This window comes from Idiotropiscis lumnitzeri, chromosome 4 (assembly GCF_059441095.1).
Source record: "Idiotropiscis lumnitzeri isolate Australia: NSW breed Sydney's pygmy pipehorse chromosome 4, RoL_Ilum_1.0, whole genome shotgun sequence".
NCBI classification, from domain to species: domain Eukaryota; kingdom Metazoa; phylum Chordata; class Actinopteri; order Syngnathiformes; family Syngnathidae; genus Idiotropiscis; species Idiotropiscis lumnitzeri.
The window spans coordinates 14,915,325-14,937,085 of record NC_142394.1 but is presented as its reverse complement, the minus strand read 5'-3'; the positions used below and the strand labels follow the sequence as shown (position 1 = coordinate 14,937,085).

Sequence of the window (21,761 nt, the reverse complement as noted above, 5' to 3'; positions counted from 1 at the left end):
GATTGACTGGCGACCAGTCCATGGTGTAGTCAGCCTTTAGCCCAAAGCCAATTGATACAGGCTGCAACTCCCTGCAATCCTGAACAAGGATCAACAGTATCCAAAATGGATGTTTGCCTTAAATGTTTCCTTTCTGTCTCGTCAACAGAGGTGAGGTTAGAGGAGAGAGGAATACTGGAAAGAGCTGGTCTCATCCAGAGCCTCACAGTGGGCGTGGCGCCTATCGTCGTGGTGATAGCCAGCGTGTGCACGTTCACCTTGCACATGGCCCTAGGCTATGACCTTACTGCAGCAGAGGTATTTGCACAAGAAGAACTTTCAGCCTTTTTTTAACTGTATTTGAATGATTCTCATACTTTGTACTATCACTGATAGGAACCCGCATTGGATACACATATTAATGAGTTGTCAGAGTTATAATAACAGTTTTTATGATGACATGACCTTGCCTCAGGAGAGCATCAATAGAAAAACTGTTTTTTCCACACACAGGCATTCACTGTGGTTGCCGTTTTCAACTCCATGACCTTTGCCCTGAAGGTCACGCCCCTGGCTGTCAGAGCCCTTTCAGAGGGCGCTGTGGCAGTGAAAAGATTCCAGGTGAGGAATACGCTTGTATTACATCTGCTGTGGTGCCCAATTTGTGCTTAAATCATCCCCTGCTAACTCCCCATATTGATGCTGATAACACTTGAAGTCAGTCAGCACTCCCATTTGTGTTACAAATATTTGGCAAAAGTCACATGTTAGTGGCACATATTTTCACAGAGCCAGCAAGGGTTAAGTAAGCAAAAGCACCAAAAGGACATTCTGTTTATGCGCAGTGTCGTGATGCTAACACTGTGTGCGTTACGTTGAAAATAGAATGGAATTTATGTAGGGTGTCCACAGAGTAATTTTTAAATGCAGGATAGCGTTTAGCACATCTCCCTCTTAACTTCTTTTGTTGTTATATTTTAATGGAATCATTACTGATTTTTTTTTTTTTATTTTACATTTCCTATATTTAAACTGTGCTTAAGTTGAAACTGCACAATTTTAGAGTGATAAATAACCATTAAATATACTTTAAAGAAATTAAAACTCATGGACACTTGGGGCTGTTGTTAAGTGTTGGTCTTTATGGTGGTACTTGCATGTAATTTTTTTTTAGATGGTACTTGCGCTAAAATGTTCAAGAACTTGTGTTGGAGTATGCAATTTAGCATCTGCTATTTGGGATTTTCGTACATCAGAACCCTCGTGATATCACAACGCTTCCTCAGCCTACTCAGAATCCTCTTGAAGTCTCTTCATTTCGCCCTGTGATTAATGAAGTAAATTTCTCTATATGTGCATCTTAAGTCATCTCAGCTCTCCCGTCTCAACAGAGGCTTTTCACAATGGACACCCGACAAGCCGTGTTGATCAAAATGCAAGACCCTTGCAATGCGGTGGAATTCCAGGACGCCACACTGGCGTGGGAAAAGGCGCGAACCCCGGCCACCAAGCCTAATCTGCCTCCCAAGAAGCAATGTGGGGGGATGAAACGTTTGCTGCGCCGGGAGAGGCTCAGCCTGTATATCTCCACCGAGGACAACAAAGACCAGAAGGAAAACCCCAATGCCCAGAGTCTCCTCACCAACATGGAGCAGGAGAGTCCCCAGAGTACCATCTCCTCTACGAAAAGCATCCGGCCTCCATTGCATAAGACCCTACACCGTATTGACCTGCGTATAAAGAGGGTATGACAACCACATCCAAATAGATGTCTTATTTAGTCTCAAGCTTGTTTTTACCTCGGCCTTGGTTGCCCTCAGGGGTCCAGTTAAATTATAACGGTGAACCCACACTATCCCTAGGCGTGCAACGATACTATGCCAAAAATCACTTGAACAACTTGTTTTAACGACATGGTCTGGTTCACATTTGATGCAGCAACGGAGAACTGTTCTTTAACTATTTTTCTTTTTAGGAAAGTGCAACATTAATAGCGGGTCTTTGTTTAGGAAATAAGGAACACAGACAGGGAGAACAGGAACATTTTGAACTGTGTAAATAATTGTACTGTAAAAGCACTTCACATTGTAGTAAGATTTTGTTTTTACGTTGGCTCCATCCCAACACCTGAGAGTGGTTGCTGAAATGTTGCTTTGTACTCGGGCTGGGCAACTGCAGGAAAAAATAATTACATTTGAAAACGTTGATTCATTGATTTAGAAAAACAAAAAACGTATGTATTCAACTAACAAAACTCAACTACTGTACTTAAAACTCCCATCACCTTTTTATTTTTATTTTTTATAAATTACAGATGACCTTGTAAATATGAAAGATTCACACATTTTGCATTTTCTGCTGCATTCACACCTTTGCCTCATTGCATTTTTGCATACATTCAATCCGTCAGTGAGCAACTCATCTATTCACAGCGCCCGGAACTTGCTAAAAAAGCGCAGTTGGGCACATAAATCGTTTTTTGTTACATTAGAATGTTTTGCTGATTGTCGGAAGCCAAAATTGGAAATCATTTAAATGACATTTTTTTGGGGTGGGGGCTGCTGCCAGGAGAATAATGCTCGTAATGATGTCCGCTTGCCAGAAGCTGAGCGACACTGTTTATGGACCATGCGTGTGGCAGTTAAGCTACCTCTACATTTGATATGGTAATTATTTAGAATAATTGCTTCGGAACGGAAGTCAAAAAAAGATTGTGGCAGTCTTATGTGGGCCACATAAAATGTTGTGGAAAGCTTGATCTGGCCCGTGATCTTGAGTTGAACAGCTGTGATTTAAAAGGTTTGAGTTGCCAATGTTATTCTTGTCTGTTGTCTAGGGTTCACTGGTTGGGATCTGCGGTGGTGTTGGAAGTGGGAAGAGTTCTCTTCTCACAGCACTACTGGGACAAGTAAGAGTTGAATGCAGGCGTTGTATCAATTACAAGTTGTTCTTCAATCTTTTAACGTAATGACCTTTTCCGTGCGTCACAGATGACCCTTTTAGAAGGCAACGTCGCGGTTAGTGGAGGCTTTGCGTTTGTGTCCCAACAAGCTTGGATCCTCAATGACTCCCTGAAGGAGAACATCCTTTTTGGGAAGGAGTTTGAGCAAAACAAGTAAGTTATGGGGATGTGAGTACCAGAAGCAGTCAAAGTGATCATAAATCACGAATCATTTTTGATCCGTCTTCAGATATAATTCTGTTTTGGAGGCCTGCTGTCTTCTTCCAGACCTCGCTGAGCTGCCTTATGGAGACATGACTGAGGTATTCCAGAGTGCTTTTTTTTTTGTCTGCGGTCTTTTTGTGCTACAAAATGAAATAACCCACTAAGGAGAAGTAGGTCCGATTTTAAATTGAGTGTAGCGGCATGAAGAGGATTGAATTTTCTTACTTTGCAGATTGGAGAGAGAGGAGCGAACCTGAGCGGGGGCCAGCGTCAGAGAGTGAGCCTGGCCCGGGCGCTCTACAGCGAGCGCCCTATACTCCTCCTGGATGACCCTCTCAGCGCTGTAGACGCGTGCGTGGGCTCTCACATCTTCAAAAAGGCAATACAGGCAGCCGCCAAAGGCAAGACGGTGCTCTTTGTGACCCACCAGCTGCAGGTGAGGAAGAGGCAACCTGCATGGGAATGATTCCAAACCAAATTTAATTAACAGACAGACTGGTGGCATATGGCACTTTGTTCCAGTTTTACCTTCGGGAAGACTTTAATCATTCGAATCAATGCTACATTTACATTTTGCCTTTTTTCAGTACCTGCCAGAATGCGATGATATTATCCTCATGAAGGACGGGCAGATAGCCGAGCACGGCACTCATGCTCAGCTCATGGCTAAAGAGCGTGACTATGCCGCTCTGTTCAGCAGTATGCAACAGGAGGTAAGGCTTGGGGCATCAAAAAGAGATATTCTTTTCTATAAGGCACCTTCACTTGTTACAAAATCACACTACAAGCTGAAAAAGTCACACTACCAAGAAAGACCCCGTAGCTTGAAAATGTTTATACAAATCAGGCCTTTCCTTTTTTACATCTCCATCGATTTACTGGAGGGTTGCTAAAGATCCTGCCATTGATATATTTGTTTAAATCAGCCAATGGATGTTTTTGTCACAGCTGCCATGTATATTGCCACTCGTCTTAGTTCTTCCTCTGTTCTTATTTCCATAGACTCGGATGAGAGAGAATTTTAAAAACATACTGCACAATGTAACTGCCGTAAAGGTTTGCCACGTTGAGGAAATAACCAAGGTCCACCAAAAGCCACCGAGCAAAAAAGGTGAAAGACTTGGACGTAGTCTCACTCTTCATTTGCACATGTTACATATCATCTTTTTTTTTTTTGTGTGTGTAACTCAGAACAACTGATGAAAGCCGAAGAGAAGGGTTCCGGCGCTGTCGCTTGGCCCGTGTACGCCGCCTACATCAGAGCAACAGGAGGTCCGGTGATTTTCATTCTGAACGTCATCTTCTTCCTTGGCACCACGGGCAGCATTGCCTTCAGCAACTGGTGGCTGAGTCACTGGATTAGGCAGGGCAGCGGGGTGAGCTGGATATTTGATCTTGTATTGTGTTCTTTTTATTGCACCATAAACTACATTGCTCAATTGTTAAGTATAGCTATCATGTACACTTTATTGTAACAATATAAAGAGCAACGAAAGAAAGATTTTGAGAGGTTGCTGGGAATGAGCACCTTGTTAAGATAACTGATACGAATGAGTTAATCATTGTTTCATATGATTTTCATGGGAGATTGCTTCATTTGATCACAAGTGTGATCCAACATAACCAAATAGTGTTCTTTCCCAAGACATAGCTAAGCTACAAGAGCTTTTTATAGCACATTTGCATTGCGGCCTAGACTCGAAGCAAGCAAAGGCTTTGTTCACCGGAGCTCAACATTCAACATAACATTCAATAAAAAACATCTCCTCGCAGCAATATACACGCACATATTGTTGTCCTAACAAGCAAGCAGCTTGTTAGATACTGATATGAGTGAGTTAATCATTGTTTTATATGATTGCTTTGTTGAGATTGCCTGTTTGATCTCGATCCTGAACAGATGAGTGTCCTTGACCTCATATTAGAGATATGCGCCATCTTGTGGCGGATTGACATTACCTCGAAAAGATACAGGTTTTCCAATTTTAAGCAAGTTACATCAATTTATGGTTTTATGAATCGATATCAGGCTATGAAAAGGAAGATTGAATAAAATCGATAAATTGATTTTTTTTTTTTTAACCCAGCTTTAGTTCAAATGCATTCTAGGAGTCACAGATGTGTTTTTAACATTGAAATGCCCCATTTTTGCTGCTAAAAAGAATGTCCTTTAGTCCTTGAGCAATCAGTATCTCTTTAGCAAGCAAAATAAAAAACACTGTTGGTCAGGAAACCAAGATAGCCCCATGAGCCCTATTATTCTGAATGGAGGTGATTTAGGAAAGTAAAATAAAATACAATAACTGCTCAACGGTAAGCGTAATTAAAAACAAGCGCAAGCGTCGAGCAAGCAGATGTGCTGCAAAGCAGATGGCAGCTTTTGAGAAATGCGCCCACAATGAAAGCATTGCGGCGATGAGTGATTTTGATGGGGTTTTTTTTGTTTGTTTACTAAAGTGTGATTTTCTCCGTTAATTAGGAAGAAATTTCACAGCATGGGACCAAAAAAAAGTTGTTCTTCCTTTTTTTAATTTACTCAACCTTATTAATTTCTTGCTCCATATGCCCCCCCCCCCAGAACTCTTCATTAATCTCAGCGAATGAGACAATGGCGAAGGACAGCATGAGGTTCAACCCACACATTCAGTTCTATTCCACCGTTTACGTCATCTCCATGGGCGCCGCTTTGTTCCTCAAAACCATACGAGGCCTGGTATTTGTAAAGGTAAGAGAGCCCCGCAGTGCTTTCCTCACATGCTTAACACTCTAATACCCAACCACAACCAACAAGCTTCAGCCCTTTAAAGGGCACGGAACCAACTTTATCACTGAGTGTTCAAAATTGAGCCTGAGTGCGTCAGTTGATATCAAACGACAGCAGGACTTCAAGAGCCAATCAATGAAGACAAATAACACTGACAAATTTTTACCAGGGTTGGGGAAGCTAAGCGATACCTCAAGTTACGAACTTTGTTCCGTGACCCCGTTCTTAAGAAGCACAGCACAGATCCATGCTGAGACGGTTCGCTTAATGAAACATGGAATCAACACTAGAGGCCGTATTCCTGTGAAAGATATGTGTAAAACTTTAAGAGTTTGGAAAAAAGGTTGTTTGTAACTCGAGGATCCACTGCAGTTCATCCTTTGTGTGTTACATAAAAGTGCTGCATTACTTAAGTCCAATAATTGTCTTGAAATTGTCACGTCCAACTATTCTAATACATGCCAAGAAAATCTGGCGCATTACTTTGAAAAGTGGATCCATTCTTTTTATTTATTTCATTTTACTAAAGTTTTAATTTTGCTCCTGCGTAATTATTTGTCAATTATCCTGGCTTCTGTAGTCGCTGTAATTTTAGTAATAATGCCTTTGTGCCAAATCCATTTTTCCATCCGTCACTTTTCACAGCTTCAGAATGGCTCCAGTTGATGTGTCAGTGGTTGCACCTTAGAGTGTGCTTCCTCATTTACCAGCTAACCTGCCCTGGCGCTGCGCTGCAAGAGGTTAAGTCGCCGTGCTAATGCATGCCACTTGAAATTGCTCATGTTTCAAAGAGGGTTCATGTGTTTTTCTCCCCCACCCGAGCTGCGATGACAACCTTGCTAGTGTTGAATACTCTATTGATAGAATTAATCTGTTCTCCGCCGCCACTTGTAATTTCTGCTCAAACGGTAAAATGTCTCCTGATTTAAAGGTCATAGCCTTTATGTCAGTGTCAGAGTAAGTCATTACAGATGAGGATTTGACAGCAGAGAAACATCAGAAGCATAAATCCTTATATATCCTTGCTGTGTGTGTTGAATGTGACAAACTGTGTTAACCCCAGCCGCGACAGCGTCCATATGTTTCTTTAAGCTGTGCAGTTCCACGTATCCCCTTTCATGGTGTTCCAACGCCCGTGTTTATGTTGACAGTGCACAGTGAAGGCAGCCTCCGTGCTCCACGACAAGCTGTTCCACCGAATCCTCCGCAGCCCCATGAGATTTTTTGACACCACACCTCTCGGCCGCATCCTGACCAGATTCTCCAGGGACATGGATGAGGGTGAGATTGGCTATGTGTGATCATGTCCTTTATAACTTGGCATGTTCTCAATGGGAAGAACCTTTCCCAACTGACTCAAGAAACTGGCGCTGGTTGCCAATTGCAGGGCACAGAGTAGACAAACCATCAAGACATTGGAAGGCAAATTATCGATTACAATTTGTTCTAACTAGCAGTGGTAGTGATGTTCACTTTAACACCACATAGAGTTAAAGTACTACAATAAAAAAAAAAGCTTCAATGTACTGAACCTACAATACATGAACCACGATATAGCGTTTTTTTTCTTAGGCTGTTTATTTTTTCTCTTCAAAGTGGATGTGCGTCTGACCATGCAAGCTGAAATGCTGCTACAGAACCTCACTCTGGTGCTGTTTTGCCTGGCTATGGTCGGCATCGTCTTTCCCTGGTTCCTCATCTCCATCGTGCCCCTGGGAGCCTTCCTTTTCCTCGTCAACCGTGTCTCCAGGTCAGTCAGACCCTCATTCTCATCTCTCCTGCGCCAGTGTTTTAGTTTGACAACCTTAAAGGCTTGTAAAACTGGCCAGCCGAGAGTATTATCTCATGATTATGGATTAGATAATGCAGATAGCTTCGATGCACGAGTTCTCTCAGAGGGAGTAAAAGCGCAGTAAGTGCGTTGTTATCTTTATTTGTGAGCGTGCCAACTGCTATCAGTAACTGGTTTCCTTTTTCACAGCTTTCGCTCTGTTGTAAATGATTTAAAGCAGACAGGCGCTTCTTTTTCTGCAGCTCTGCACAAATTGTGCAGTCGCGGTTGATCAAGGGCTCGCTGGTATCTTTGGAAAGCTGCAAGGGTTTCTAATGTTATAAAACTGATTCTGCTGTTGTGCTGATGTAAATCAAAGGAAAGACAGAAACAAAATGCATCTATGGTACAAAATGATTGGTGATTTTCACCAACTCTTTTCTGTCCTCGTTCCCCCTCCTTATCCTGCAGAAATGTACTGACCACGGTCCAAAATAGTACTTGTATCAATTATGTAGCAAAAGGTCACAGTCTCTTCTTTGAACTATGTGGTGTACACCAAATGAAAGATCTCTGCTTCTGGTGTTATAGTGATTAATGGTTTTGGCTGTGAGAAATTGAACATTAAATTAAATTACAATCAATTATCCACTAATTCTCCAATGGGCCTTTTTAAGCTCAAGTGAAAAACAAAACAAAAAAGGGCGGCCAGAAATACTCTTTTTTTGAGTAATCAAAACAATAAAAACGTTGGCATTTTGGAGCCGTTTGGGATATGGAGATTGACATTTTTGGAAACATTCTTGGGTTTGTGCTTTTATGGAGACACTGAAGTAACCTAATCATTTTCCAAAACCTTTATTTTAGTCTTCCCAAATTTGTATGCTGCCAAACTCCTTTCAGTCTGTAAGGCCACACCTCACTAGTGGCTTAAGTATCGATAATGCTCGAGCAAATTAATTTGCTACGCTGCTTGAATGCATATAATTATTTGACTAATCAACATAACCATTCAGGGTGTACTGGCGACTACAAACTGGGTGCATATGGCCCATTTAGTGACCTCGTCAACTACTAGCCTGGCATGCATATCACAGTATTTTTTGTTTTGCATGTCCGTGTTGACCATGTGTTTTTTTTAGACAGTGTTGTCATAACTATTTGATTGTATGGCAAATTTTTCAAAAACGTGTTGCTGGCTTGGTTAGATGAGTTTGGATACTGCACATCATAATCAAATACACATTAGATTGATCAGTTCTATATGTAAATTATTATTCATGTAATTGGTGATTCTTGAATCACAACTTTTAGTGCATTTAATAAATAACGAGAGCAGGTATTCATTACCACAAAACGTATTTCAATTCGGAAAAAAAAAAAATCAAATTTGGGTGGTTAAAGTTTGTTTGTCCCTTAAAGGCCATCATACTCGGAGGCTTTTGCTAGGCGAATGCTTGTAAATCAAATGCAATGTATATTTTAAACCCAAATAAACGTTTCTTTCTTTGACTATTTTCAAAAGGCTCCAAAAATGTTCGTTGTAATTGTTGACTATCATGATTTTCCTTTGCGGTAATCATAGTATAATGCAAAAAAATGCTTTGTGATCCTGAATGCTTGACAAATTTCTCACTTTGGATCAATTTCATGTATTTCTTCAGGCATTGCTGAGTGATTTCCCCTGAACATGGTTGTTGCAAATTTCCTGAAATGTCCCATTCAGAAGGAAGAGTCTACAAGAACTAGTTTCCTCTTTCTTCATTGATTGTCCCCAACGTACAATGTGATTGTAAAAATGCCTGTAGTGTCGGAGTCTCCAAATGATGCATTCAGCCCTGCAAATTTATCAAGCAACCTTTTTATAGCGCCTTGTTTTGCATCAGCAGATAAGTATCAGGCGGCGTCAACTATAAATGTCACTGTATGTGTACGCCAACGGCTGTCAGGAAGGCGAGCTTCAATTGATGTCAGCTTACAGCCGTGCTCCTAATCACTGCTCAGGCCTCCGAATAACAACTAAACTCTACAAGCTGATGTTTTTTTCTCTATGTAGGTCTGATACAGTTATCCTTACTTCAATTTAAAAAAGACATGATAGACTGATTTTTATTTCACTCAAGAGGGATCTCGTCGTGCTAATAAGTAATGATCACCCTTGGCAATTTTTAAAGCGATCTTCCTGAGACGTGTGGCCGTGTTGCATCAAACTCCTGTCGAAATTACCCACATCTAAAGCAGCTTTTTTTTATTATTATTAAATTCTGAAATGAAACTGCCCAGAGCGTAAACATGTTTGTCAGGATCAACGCTTCCGAGAGGCAAAGCGTCATGTTCGTTGCCTCTCTTTTCTCGGCTTTTATGAGAAAAGCAATTGATTTGTGTGAGACCTTCTAGTCGGGCCTCTAAAAGTAGACAAGAGACGCCGCCCACCTTTAGTCAATAAAGCTCACTCACGCTACATGGTGGTGTCCGGTGTCCCTCTGGAAGTCCAGTGCTCGGCCTTCAGTGTGTGATGATGCTCAGAGTAGTACATATGAACTCTGCCAGGAAAAACATCTAAGGATAGAAAAGCTCCAGTCAGTTGTCATCGCTGCTTCTCCATTCCCTCATTTCTCAATGTTGTTATTAGCGCTGATGTGTCAAGTTGTCTACCGGTACTTCTCAGATCCGAGGCAAATCATATATTGCCTGGAAAAGTCTGCATTTTTCCACCTCAAAGGCAACACAGTGAAGTCGATTTTGGTCATTTTTTGTTTTGTTTTGTGTTAGAATTAAGTCAAAATTTCAGTTATGATCAAGTCCCAGCTCCAACACTTAAATGAAGTGGAAAAAAAAATACAACAACAGTCAGTAATGCACGTTTCAGACGTTTATTGGATGGGAGAAACAGCCCGCTACCTTATCTTCTTATCAGACAGCAATAATTACTTTCAACAAAATGGGTGATGTGAGTCGGATGGTCGGAACTTCACACCTGACATTCTGACATTGACTGTTAAACAAAACAATAGTGAAATTTAGGGACCACAGAGTGCTCCAATCACAAGCAAGATGCACATTTTATTTTTTGCTTGAGTCGCTGGGTAGTGACTTTTGCTTTACTTTATAGAGCTAAGTCACATAATTTGCATGACAAAAGTCTCACTGCACACCACCAAAAGAGCAAAATTATATCATATAAAAGATATATTAAGTGACAAAATGCATATACACAAACATAATGATGATCTGGTTACAACTGACTTACAAATGTTTCTTCGTCAATGTGAAATCTGGCAAGTTTAGTTGATATTATGCTGTTGTATGAATAGCCATAAGTGGCGAACCAGCTTAATTGTACCTTCTGCCATTTAATAGAACTACATTTAGTTGCTAGACATCACTGACATAGATTTATGAACCCAGATACATTATTTATAGTACATGATTAATACCTTTGGAAAAAATTAAGTAACTGCTTTGTGACACACCCACACAATCTAAAGTGTCCCGCATGTATTATGAGACGCTGAAACTGGATTCTGCCAGATGATTCAAAAGTAAATGAAATGTATGTCTATTTTTCCCCATTTCATTTGTCAGGGTTTTGATTCGTGAGCTGAAACGGCTGGAGAACATCAGCCAGTCGCCATTCACCTCCCACATCACCAGCAGCCTCCAGGGCCTCTCCACCATCCACGCCTACGGAAGGAAGCGTGACTTCCTCCAAAGGTGAGCTTATTAAATAATGTCTGCCAAGCAGCCTCTCTCTTACTTCTTTTATCCCCCCCAGTGGAGATCCTTAAAGTTTTCCTTTTATCTCTGCTGGTAGTATTTCTCCAAGGTTCGTAAAATAGCCAAATGAAAGGAGGAAACAGCCCAAATGTCCCACTCAAAGATTTGCCCTGAGCGAGCAAGTATGAAAGGAGTTTTTGCTTCTGTTTGGCAGATATCAGGAGTTGCTGGACAATAACCAAGCCTCCAACTACCTCTTCAGCTGTGCTATGCGTTGGCTGGCCGTGCGCCTCGACCTCATCAGCATCTCGCTCATCACCGCCGTCGCTCTCCTCATTGTCTTCATGCACCAGCAGATACCTCCTGCCTACGCGGGCTTGGCCATATCGTATGCTGTGCAGGTTTGGAAGCCCGTCCCTCACACCGCAATCAACACCGGAGACTTTTCCCACATGACTAATGAGGTCTTACATTGCAGGAATACTCTTTGTAGCTAGAGTGATAGGCGCCGTCCATTTAAAGCTTACTAAAGGCACAACTTGAGCCAAGAGTGCACAGCAGTCACATGGCAGCTTTGAAACTAGGTCATAACACAAACAAGTCGCTTGCTTGTTCTTTAAACTTGACAATAAGCCTTATTTTATTTACATGAATTTTACATGAATAATTAGCTACACTATGCCCTATTTTTATAATAGTGGGGAAGTGTCTGTTTGGGGAGGCCTTTATTTTTTTATTCCTTTTTTGAATAATATTAAATAATGCTATTGGTATGTTGCAAATGATGTCAGTTGAACATATGGTTTAAAAATAAAAAAAAAAATAGAGAAATGCAGCAAAACTGGGCAGAATAAGTGACAAAGTAAGAGCCTTGTGGACTAACAGGGGAAGTCAAGTCAAAATGTTCACTACATTAATATGTTTGATGCACCCCCACAACAGTTTTCTGATTAATATTGTGTTTGTCGCGTATGAATTGAGCAGAAAATCTGTAGCTGATGTGCATTTTTGATTGACTCTTACATCTGCGACTTTGCGGCGGGGTTCACTGGCAATTAATTTTTTAGATCACAACAAAGCCAGCGGTCAACAGGCAGCCACTCATGAAAATGAGTTACCAGTAACCGCACACCATACAGCAGCAAATGCTGTGCAGTGGGCCCAAGATCACTTTTGATACTGCACAAGAACTCTCTTGCCACACTTTATTTAATCTGCCTGGTTAGCAGCAGAGTTCAAATGGGCTCAGCACACACATACTCTTTTGTTTCCATGTGAACAATAGCCTTTATGAATTACACTTGCTCGTTTTTCTAAAAAAAAAAAAATGTTTTTTCAAAAAAGATAGCAAGTGTAATGGTTTCTATTCATTCTGGTCAGTTTCAGATTGATAGAGTTACACATACAGCGCAAGCAAAAATCTTTTTGTGTCTGTCTTCAATGTTTTTTTTCTCTCAATTCTTCCCTAGTCGGACCTTCCAGGTCTAGCGATTTGAATAGCCAACATTTATTTACTGTGGATATCCGACTGGTGTTGTAGTGGTTCACTCACCTGACTTACGATGTTTGTGCAGGCATACCGTAGTGTATGGCACCTTTGCCTTATATTGTACGTCCCGGGCGACTCAGCTACTGTACTCTATATCTGTATTAATTGATGGGTAGCTTTAGTGTGTTTAATAATAATTAAGGCAGCAGCATGTCAATCGTCAACCTTCATCTCTCTCTCTCTCTCTCTCTCTCTCTCTCTCTCTCTTCCTTTCTTTCTCCTCACTGCTTCATCTCACCTGCAGCTGACGGGCTTGTTTCAGTTCACTGTCAGGCTCCTCACAGAGACGGAAGCTCGTTTCACATCAGTAGAGAGGATTAATCACTATATAAAGGTAAGTGACAAGTATGCCGATGTACCCCGGTACTCAAAAGTCGTCAGGTTCCTGGCATGCCCCGACATACCTGTAACAAGGTTTTCGAGGTAATGTTTATTTGCGTGTTGGCAGGATTACACACTCAACACTCAGCCCCTTGCCCGTTATTAAAAATGCCTATTGAGCGTGATAGGATTAGTCCAAAATCTGGCAAGGGTGACCATACATGTCAACTCTTACTGTAGAACCTGCAAAGTGGGACATACCGTGGAAATAATGTAAAGTGAAGTCATTTGTCATCATGAAACCTAAACGATTTATAAAGACTTAATACATTAACTATGATATAATAAAACTGACATAAAGCAAAGCATCTCCTCCTTTGAACACTTCATTTTTTTCAGGGCCATACTTTCACCTTGTGATGCTTTAAGTCTTTTAGCATCATCACAAAAACATGAAAAACTAAAACTATTTTGTAGAGTTCATCCTTTTGATCAGAGGTCACCAACCTTTTTGAAATTGATAGCTGCAACTTAGTGAAGGGCTACCGGCAACCATTTTGGTATAAGCTTTTGCATAAATTACCTTCAATGAAGTTATTGATGTATGTGACTGTTAATAACTGCATAATAATCGCACAATAACTGGTCTCCTGATAATTTAGATCTATTGTGGGCTGGATTCAAGAATGGAGTGATGCTCTTAAACAGCAGTCAATTAACAAACCAAACAACTTATTACGCATTCCTGACTCCCATTTCTCATATGTACACTATTACATGAGCAACTTATCTAGGCGTGTCATGAATGAATGTTCACATGCGTGCTTTCTTATTTGTCTCAGTCGCTAGAAAGTGAAGCACCATGCAAGAGCCAGTCAAACGCTCCCGCCACATCCTGGCCTGAGCAAGGGAAGATCACCTTTCATAACGTGGACATGTGTTACCGCGACGGCCTGCCGTTGGTGCTGAAGGGTCTGTCCTTCACCGTCCAGCCAGAAGAGACCATCGGCATCGTGGGACGCACCGGATCAGGTTGTTACCTTGCATCATTCACTTTTTAAATCAGTCTATTCCATAGTATTGACGCCCTCTCCTCCACAGGGAAGTCCTCTCTGGGTCTGGCTTTATTCAGACTAGTGGAACTGACGAGAGGCTCCATCACCATCGACGGAGTCAATATTGCTCGAATCGGCCTGGACGACCTGCGGAGCAAACTAGCTATCATCCCTCAAGAGCCTGTGCTCTTCATCGGCACTGTCAGGTGATTCACTCCGAACTATTTGCGTGAGCAAAGTTCAACCTTTGCTATCTGATGATAATAGATTTTAGTCTATGGAGGTCCTCGGTTGGCAACTACTGTCCAAACATAAAAGATTTCAAATGGCACGCGATGAACTAGTTTGTGCAGCGGCGTAAGAATACGTGCTATTTGCTATTTTTGTGCTCAGGCCAAAACAATTCAAGTATTGCTTCCACCATCTTGTGGAATCGATAGACAATTCGAAACTTTCTATGGGTTTGTCAATTATTTGTGGATTTTCATTATACGCGCCAGGGCTCGGTCCCTATCCATATCCTATCTTGAGGTTTTTCATTGATTGTTTATGGCACTGAAATGTTTTTAATGCAATGCAGTCATGACTTTACTACGCCGTTATCATTAATGAAGGTTATGACACATTCTGACAAGCCAAATGAGGGTTAACTCACTTACCGTAGGAACTGAACTCTGGCGTAAAATGACAAGCCCTATACTTAAAATCTGAAACTGGTCAGAGTTTACCAAACTGACGTAAATGAGCTGCCGCCCGGCATGTTTTTGGAACAGAACAGGAGAGCCACAAATTGGAACACTGTGTCTTAATATTAAATGGGCTTGTGTTTGTGCACCAGGACCAATTTAGACCCATGGGATCAGTACTCAGATTCACAGATATGGGAAGCGCTGGAGAAGACCCATATCAAAGAGATGGTGGGTGATGACACACCATGCAAAACGTGGGAATAATGCAAATAAGCCTCCATTGACATTCGGTGTGATCATGACCCTGCTCAGGTGAGCCAGCTGCCTCACTCCCTCCAATCCGAGGTGACGGAGAACGGCGAGAACTTCTCTGTGGGCGAGCGCCAACTCCTCTGCGTGGCCAGAGCGCTGCTGCGTAACAGCAAGGTACTAGTTGTTCTATTCCACATTTACCGCTAAGTCACTTCTTGGAACGTATAGCTCAAGGGGCTGTTTTTTATTAGAGGTTTATCATTTCAAAAAAAACAACAACACATTTTCATATGCTGAGCACTGGAGTGAGGGAGCAGCTATCCTGGGACAACATTGTCCCCTAGTGGCGTGCAATATAACTGCAGCTATTTAACGAGTTAGAAAAGTGCAATATTTTTTCACAATTTAAAACTGTTCCCAGGTGTCCTAATACAAAAGCTCTCACACAGTGGCTCAAATTTGCTTTTCAGGGGAGGGGGCAAGTGGTTCTTTTTCATGAAATGGTATTGCTTTTGCTGACATAATGATCAAGTCACTGCTGTTGCATGGACTATGAACAACTAACACTATGCAGGGTCCAGTACATATATACATGTCAAATAACATCATTTTATTACAATGACTGTTCAATTCAGCTTTAGAATCCATTTTATTTCTTGACGCAAATTTTTTAATTTTGCCATTATCAACATCCATCCTTTGTGCTGGCCGCTTATCCTCACGAGGGTCACGTTGCGGGGGTACTGAAGCATATTCCAGCTGACTTTTGGGCAATAGGCGGGGACACCCTGGACTGGTTGCCAGCCAATTGCGGGACACACAAAGGCAAACAACCATCCACGCTCACTATCATACCTATGGACAATTTTGAGCATTCAAACAACCTACCATGCATGTCTTTGGAATGTGAGAGTACCCGGTGAAAAAACACACAGGCACGAGGAAAACATGCAAACTCTACACAGGAAGGCCGGAGCCTGGAATCGAACCAACGACCTCTTCACTGTGAAGCGTACTAACCAGTCTTCCACCATGCTGGCCTATTATTAACAGTACCTGTAAGAAAAATACAAAATAAATAAAAAGAAAATATTTTGGGATAAAAAGCCACTAGCAACTACTCTGGCAATTTCTATGGCTATATTGGAAACCTCTGGAAATTGATACTCCCTCCAGAGATCTTCATGCCTCCGTTTCCCATCTGAGATGATTGTGTCATTAATGGTGAAACTCAGGCAGGGTTGCAGTTATTAGGGTTAATTCTAATCTTACGTAACATACATTTCCACAAATAAGCAGATAAAATATTTCTTTTTAGACACGCAATTAAAAATATTCCCTTTCCATATGCTATTAAATATTTGCCACATTGTCTCAGATTCTCGTGCTGGACGAGGCAACAGCGGCCATTGACACCGAGACCGACGGCCTCATCCAGGAGACCATTCGCTGTGAATTTGGCAGCTGCACGCGCCTCATCATTGCCCACCGTCTCAACACTGTGATGAACTGCAGCAAGGTCATGGTCATGGACAACGGCCAGGTGCGGCACCATTTCCAAAGCCATTAGTGCGTTGAAACAGACCGGATGGCATTGTACACTTACATCCATTATCATGTGTTCAAGCAGACTGGATGCTAATTATGGCGCTAATGAGACTTTTTCAAGGAGCAAAAAAGCTTCTGCAGTGTACAGTGGAACGGTCTAAAAGTGCTCCAGTTTGTAATCAAAATGTTCTGGAAAAATATTCCTCAAAAATTAAACAAAATGTCATGTTATACTTTAACTTGGTTGGTATCTAAAAGATAAACTATTGCTTTTTCTTTTTTTTTTAATTGCTAAGGAAAACTGAAAAAAGTGTGGCAATAACTGCAGAACCAGAAGCTGAACTTGCAACATTGGCGGAAATTAATCTCCCCCCATTTACGTTTATGGCTGACTATTCTTTCTGGACTACATTAGTGCTATTCACTTATAGCAAAACAGGCTTATTATTTTCACTCGTTATTGTCAAAAACAAAACACCCACTCTTGAGGTGACATCATGCTGCACAGCTCACAAGAAGAGGCGCGGTTTTACAATTCTTCTTAATTTAAACATTCAGTTTTAAATTGGTAAACAACTCATGAAAATAATAGACAAGGTGGGGTCAGACCAATAGTATCAATTTGTGGAAAAATATGATCCTGATTCGGATTTACAAGTGTTCCGCCCAACAGCGAAGAAATGTTATTTAACACCTTACAGGAATAATTCAAGGTTTTTATGTTGTTTGAATGTGAAATTGGAACATCTCAGAAGTCAACCCACTTCACAAAACCAATTTGGATGATTTTGCTGTGAAATAATAATGCAGAAGCAAAGGTAGCTCCTATTGTGTGCATCTTTACACCTTTAACTTATTTCTGTGTGTCGTGTCACCTGATGAATGGAGATCCAATATCTGCTCCCAGTGTTGCTTTTGTCTTGGCCCTCTACGAATCCCGATAGACATTTACTGGCTTTGTTGTTGCATTAGTTCACCTTGCAGCTCAAAGAGCCGCCTCCGGCGTTGCAAGACTGATGAGTAGAGAAGGTAGAATGAAAAAAAGAAGTCGCCACCGGCCAGAAAACAAGACAGCGACCGTACTTGACGCTGTAAAGAGTCACACATGCAAGAATTAGGTGGATTTGTGGTAATCATCATCTATGTATGTTAGCAGCTGCTTGGTATAATTAATATTAAACTAATATTTACTTTATTTGATTAAGATTATTTTATTAATATTTTTGCTAAGCAGCCATAGCCATTTCCACTTTTTGCGCCGTTCCACTGAATTGCTTAATAACTTTGAAAGAGGCTAATAAGTGTCATGACTAGCATGTAGTCCGAGATGGCTGCTTTAACATGTTTCATTACACTTTTCTATATTCATGCCAGAAGTGCATGGGTGGAGTTTTATTTGTTTTGGTATTTTTGTTGCTGGTGCAATTAGAAATGGCCATTTGCGCCGTTGTGGGAGGGAACACAGTTAACTTGTTTGCCATTCAATGGAAGCGGCTCCCCTCATTTTCTGAGCCAATGCATGTATTTTGCATTTGAAAGGTCTCATGGCACATTAGTCAAGTCATATCAAATAGAAAGTCTCAAGGGGCTTCACATGCCCACTGTTGACAAATATTGATGACCTCCTCGGATCATAACCTCCTCCACCACCAAACATGTCACAAAACACATGCATACTGAAATACTAACGTTCTCATGTCTATTTGCTCATATATTTACTTACCCAGAGGGAATCTGGGCCCACAACGCTCGCTCTTTTGTGAGTGGCAACAGGTGTATGATACGTTCTGCCATCTAGTAGAAGAGTCATTGTCCACCACTGGCAGAGATGAACAAAGATACATTATTTGTCCAATTAAATCATTTTTGACCAATGACATTAAAACTGCACAAGCACCCTAATGAAGTTGTGAATCACTGCTTTTTACAGTCCTTTGAATTTTGATTTTTTTTTTGCGTTACGGTTCTAATTATCTTTCTTTTTTTCCAGATTATGGAGTTTGACCATCCCCTTGCCTTGCTTTCAAACGAAAACTCCAGATTCAGAGCCATGATCGAGGTGTCCGAAAACCAAAGCAAATGAAAACCTGGAAAATACGCATGCTATGCACAAAACGAATACAACTAATTAACCCTAACGTGGGGTTTAAAATATGGTAGGTTGTTATAGTAGCAATGACAATGTGACTCATAACAAAAACCAAAGATCCTGGGACCATGTTTCTTTGAACGCCACCGGTACAAAGGACTGCTTTACTTCCACAACACCTGCAAGCCAAATGATAAACTGCAAATGAAACAGAGCAAAGATCTCTGTCTGTGGCACTTTATTGAATTTATGTTGACGTGTTTTTTTCTTTTTGTTGTTGTTGTTCCTCTGCCACCTAGAGGACCACTTCTTAGTTCTTTTCACCTTCAAAGATAATGTCAGTAATGATTATTTTTTTTTCAGTTTAGTTAGAGTGAAATTATATATTCAGGAACCATGTTTATGATGCACTTAAGTCTCGTACAAGGTTTTACTTAGCTGTTTTAATATGTGCCTAGAGCTGTGCAAATGTACATGTTGCAATTAGCCATGTCGTTAAACACTGCATATTGGTACTGTTATGCTGAAACTGTTCCTCTTATTTAATCTAGATGCTGGAATTCAAATTATGCACCTATTGTTTGTAAGGCCATGTTCAGTACAGTGTGTTTATCTGTAGCTAAGTCAATACGTGTCTTCACAAAAGCTGAGGATTGTTGTCTGCCTTATTCTGTATGACCGCGCTAAACAATCATGATGAGTGCAATATGTTTTTGATTGCATTGCTGCATTTTCCAGATTGCCTTTTGTACACAGTTTAAACTTCCAATGTGTACTTTTTGTAAATGGTTGAGTTCATTTAGAGGAATTGTTTTGTTTTGTTTGCCAATAAAAATTTTATTGTATTATTGTCACTGTATTTGATTATTATTTATTTGTGTGTCCAATGCAGTATGTCATATACAGTACTGTAATTACTTCTTGTTGCACACACCAAATTCCTCTCATGCCTGAATTTTTGCTTCAGCAACCGTCAAAGTTACATTCCGCTTGGCCAGCCGGTACCTGTCAGCTGCCTCCGGAGTCCCACAGGCCAAAAAGGCTCGATCGGACTCTTTCTTAAGCTTGGCAGCAACCCTCACCGCAAGTGTCCACCAGTGGGTTCGGGGATTGCCATCACGACAGACACCGACCACAGCTCCGATTGGCTGCCTCAACAATGGAGTCACGAAACATGGTCTATGATGTACATGGACGTGTGCAAAGTTCTGCCAGAGGTGGCAGTTGAAACTCTTTCTGACACAGGGATTCTGCCTGACGTTCCCAGCAAACCCTCACATACGTTTGGGTGTGCCCGGTTGGACCGGCATTTCCCCCTACCATCTGAGCCAACACACCACCAGGTCGTGATCATTTGACAGCTCCGCCCCCCTCTTTACACGAGTGTCCAAAACATGCGACCGCAAACCCAACGATCGAACTGCGGCCTCCCTGTCACGCCCTTCCATGTCTCACTGTCATTTCCCACGTGAGCATTGAAGTCCCCCAGCAGAACGAGGGAGTCCACAGAGGGAGCGCTCTCCAGCACACCCTCCAGGGACAGGGTGGGTACTCTGGACTGCTGTTTGGTACATAAGCGCAAACAACAGTCCGCCGGGGTGAACCCCAAAAAGCCCCAGGATCATTGGGGAATGCAAACCCCTCCACCATAATAAGGTGACGCCTCACGGAGGGGACATGACTACCTAAAATACCTTTGGTAAAATGCTTAATATAAAAATAGAAAACACAAGCAGCAAACGCAACAAACACCTTTACTTTCACAGCAAAATATCCTCTTGAATTGATGGTGGCTGGGTGTTGTGAAATTCGCTGCTGCTGTTTAGGAGGACTTCCTGCAGCTCAGCCGTTATGTCGAAAAAATTCTCGCAACACAAAGCACAAAATTGACAGTGATGACTTTTAACTTGAAAATTTCAATTCACAAGTTGGGGCACTCAATAGTCATGGTATAACTGTGTTTCCGATTTCTAACCGGAATTTGAGCCATCAATTTCTGAACTGTGAGGTGGATGTGTTCAGCTGTGCTTCTGCAACATCCATCCATCCATTATCCAAGACGCTCCACCGCACGAGGGTCGCTATCCCAGCAATCTTCCAGCAGTAGGCAGGGTACACCTGAAGTGGTTGCCAACCAATCGCTGGGCACACAAAGACGAACAACCATCCGCTCTCGCACTCGTAACCTAGGGGCAATTCAGTGTTCAATCAGCCTACAACGAACGTGGGAGGAAACCAGAAAACCCACACAGGCACGGAAAGAACATGCAAACTCCACACAGGCAGGCCGGAGTGTGGGGTCGAACCCCCACCTTTGAACTGTGAGGCGAACATGCAAACCAGTCGACCACCGTGCCGCCCTTGTGAAAATCCCCCAAAATATTTGAGTGTGTTTTGCTTCATAATAGGCGTTGCGGTGGGCCAACTGGTTAGCATGATGGCCTCTCAATAAGGAGGCCGTGGGTTTGATTCCGGCTCCGGCCTTCCTGTGTGGAGTTTGTATGTTCTCCCCGTACCTGCGTGAGTTTCCTCCGGGTTCTCCGGTTTCCTCCCACATTCCAAAAACATGCATGGCTGGTTGATTGGACACTCTAAATTGCCCCTAGGGGTGAGCGTGGATGGTTATTCGTCTCTGTGTGCCCTGCGATTGGCTGGCAACATATTCAGGGTGTCCCCTGCCTACTATCCGAAGACAGCTGGGGAAAGCTCCAGCAGACCCTGACCCCCACCCGCCCCCCGCCCTCCTCCCCCACCATCCCAGTGAGGAGAAGCAGTACTGATAAAGGATGGATGCTTCATAATATACTCAAGGCTCTGGTTATGCCTGTTACATTTTGTTTCTTTCAGTTTTTCCTTGCAGT

At 41.9% G+C, this 21,761-nt stretch overlaps 1 protein-coding gene across 1 annotated transcript in view; it reads left to right on the top strand.

The window, feature by feature from the left end:
• The window catches only part of LOC148338267 (ATP-binding cassette sub-family C member 5), a 34,163-nt gene extending 14,404 nt beyond the window's left edge, over positions 1-19,759 (top strand). The window contains exons 8-29 of the mRNA XM_088292873.1: positions 149-297; positions 493-600; positions 1,371-1,724; positions 2,816-2,887; positions 2,970-3,094; positions 3,171-3,243; positions 3,378-3,581; positions 3,733-3,858; positions 4,148-4,256; positions 4,337-4,521; positions 5,724-5,870; positions 7,061-7,190; positions 7,506-7,659; positions 11,266-11,394; positions 11,612-11,798; positions 13,191-13,280; positions 14,110-14,299; positions 14,369-14,528; positions 15,161-15,239; positions 15,324-15,437; positions 16,642-16,806; positions 18,802-19,759. Coding sequence (XP_088148999.1) covers positions 149-297; positions 493-600; positions 1,371-1,724; positions 2,816-2,887; positions 2,970-3,094; positions 3,171-3,243; positions 3,378-3,581; positions 3,733-3,858; positions 4,148-4,256; positions 4,337-4,521; positions 5,724-5,870; positions 7,061-7,190; positions 7,506-7,659; positions 11,266-11,394; positions 11,612-11,798; positions 13,191-13,280; positions 14,110-14,299; positions 14,369-14,528; positions 15,161-15,239; positions 15,324-15,437; positions 16,642-16,806; positions 18,802-18,894 — 3,143 coding nt within the window. The 3' untranslated portion in view covers positions 18,895-19,759. The remainder of the gene's footprint in view (positions 1-148; positions 298-492; positions 601-1,370; positions 1,725-2,815; positions 2,888-2,969; positions 3,095-3,170; positions 3,244-3,377; positions 3,582-3,732; positions 3,859-4,147; positions 4,257-4,336; positions 4,522-5,723; positions 5,871-7,060; positions 7,191-7,505; positions 7,660-11,265; positions 11,395-11,611; positions 11,799-13,190; positions 13,281-14,109; positions 14,300-14,368; positions 14,529-15,160; positions 15,240-15,323; positions 15,438-16,641; positions 16,807-18,801) is intronic.
• Positions 19,760-21,761: the final 2,002 nt, after the last annotated feature.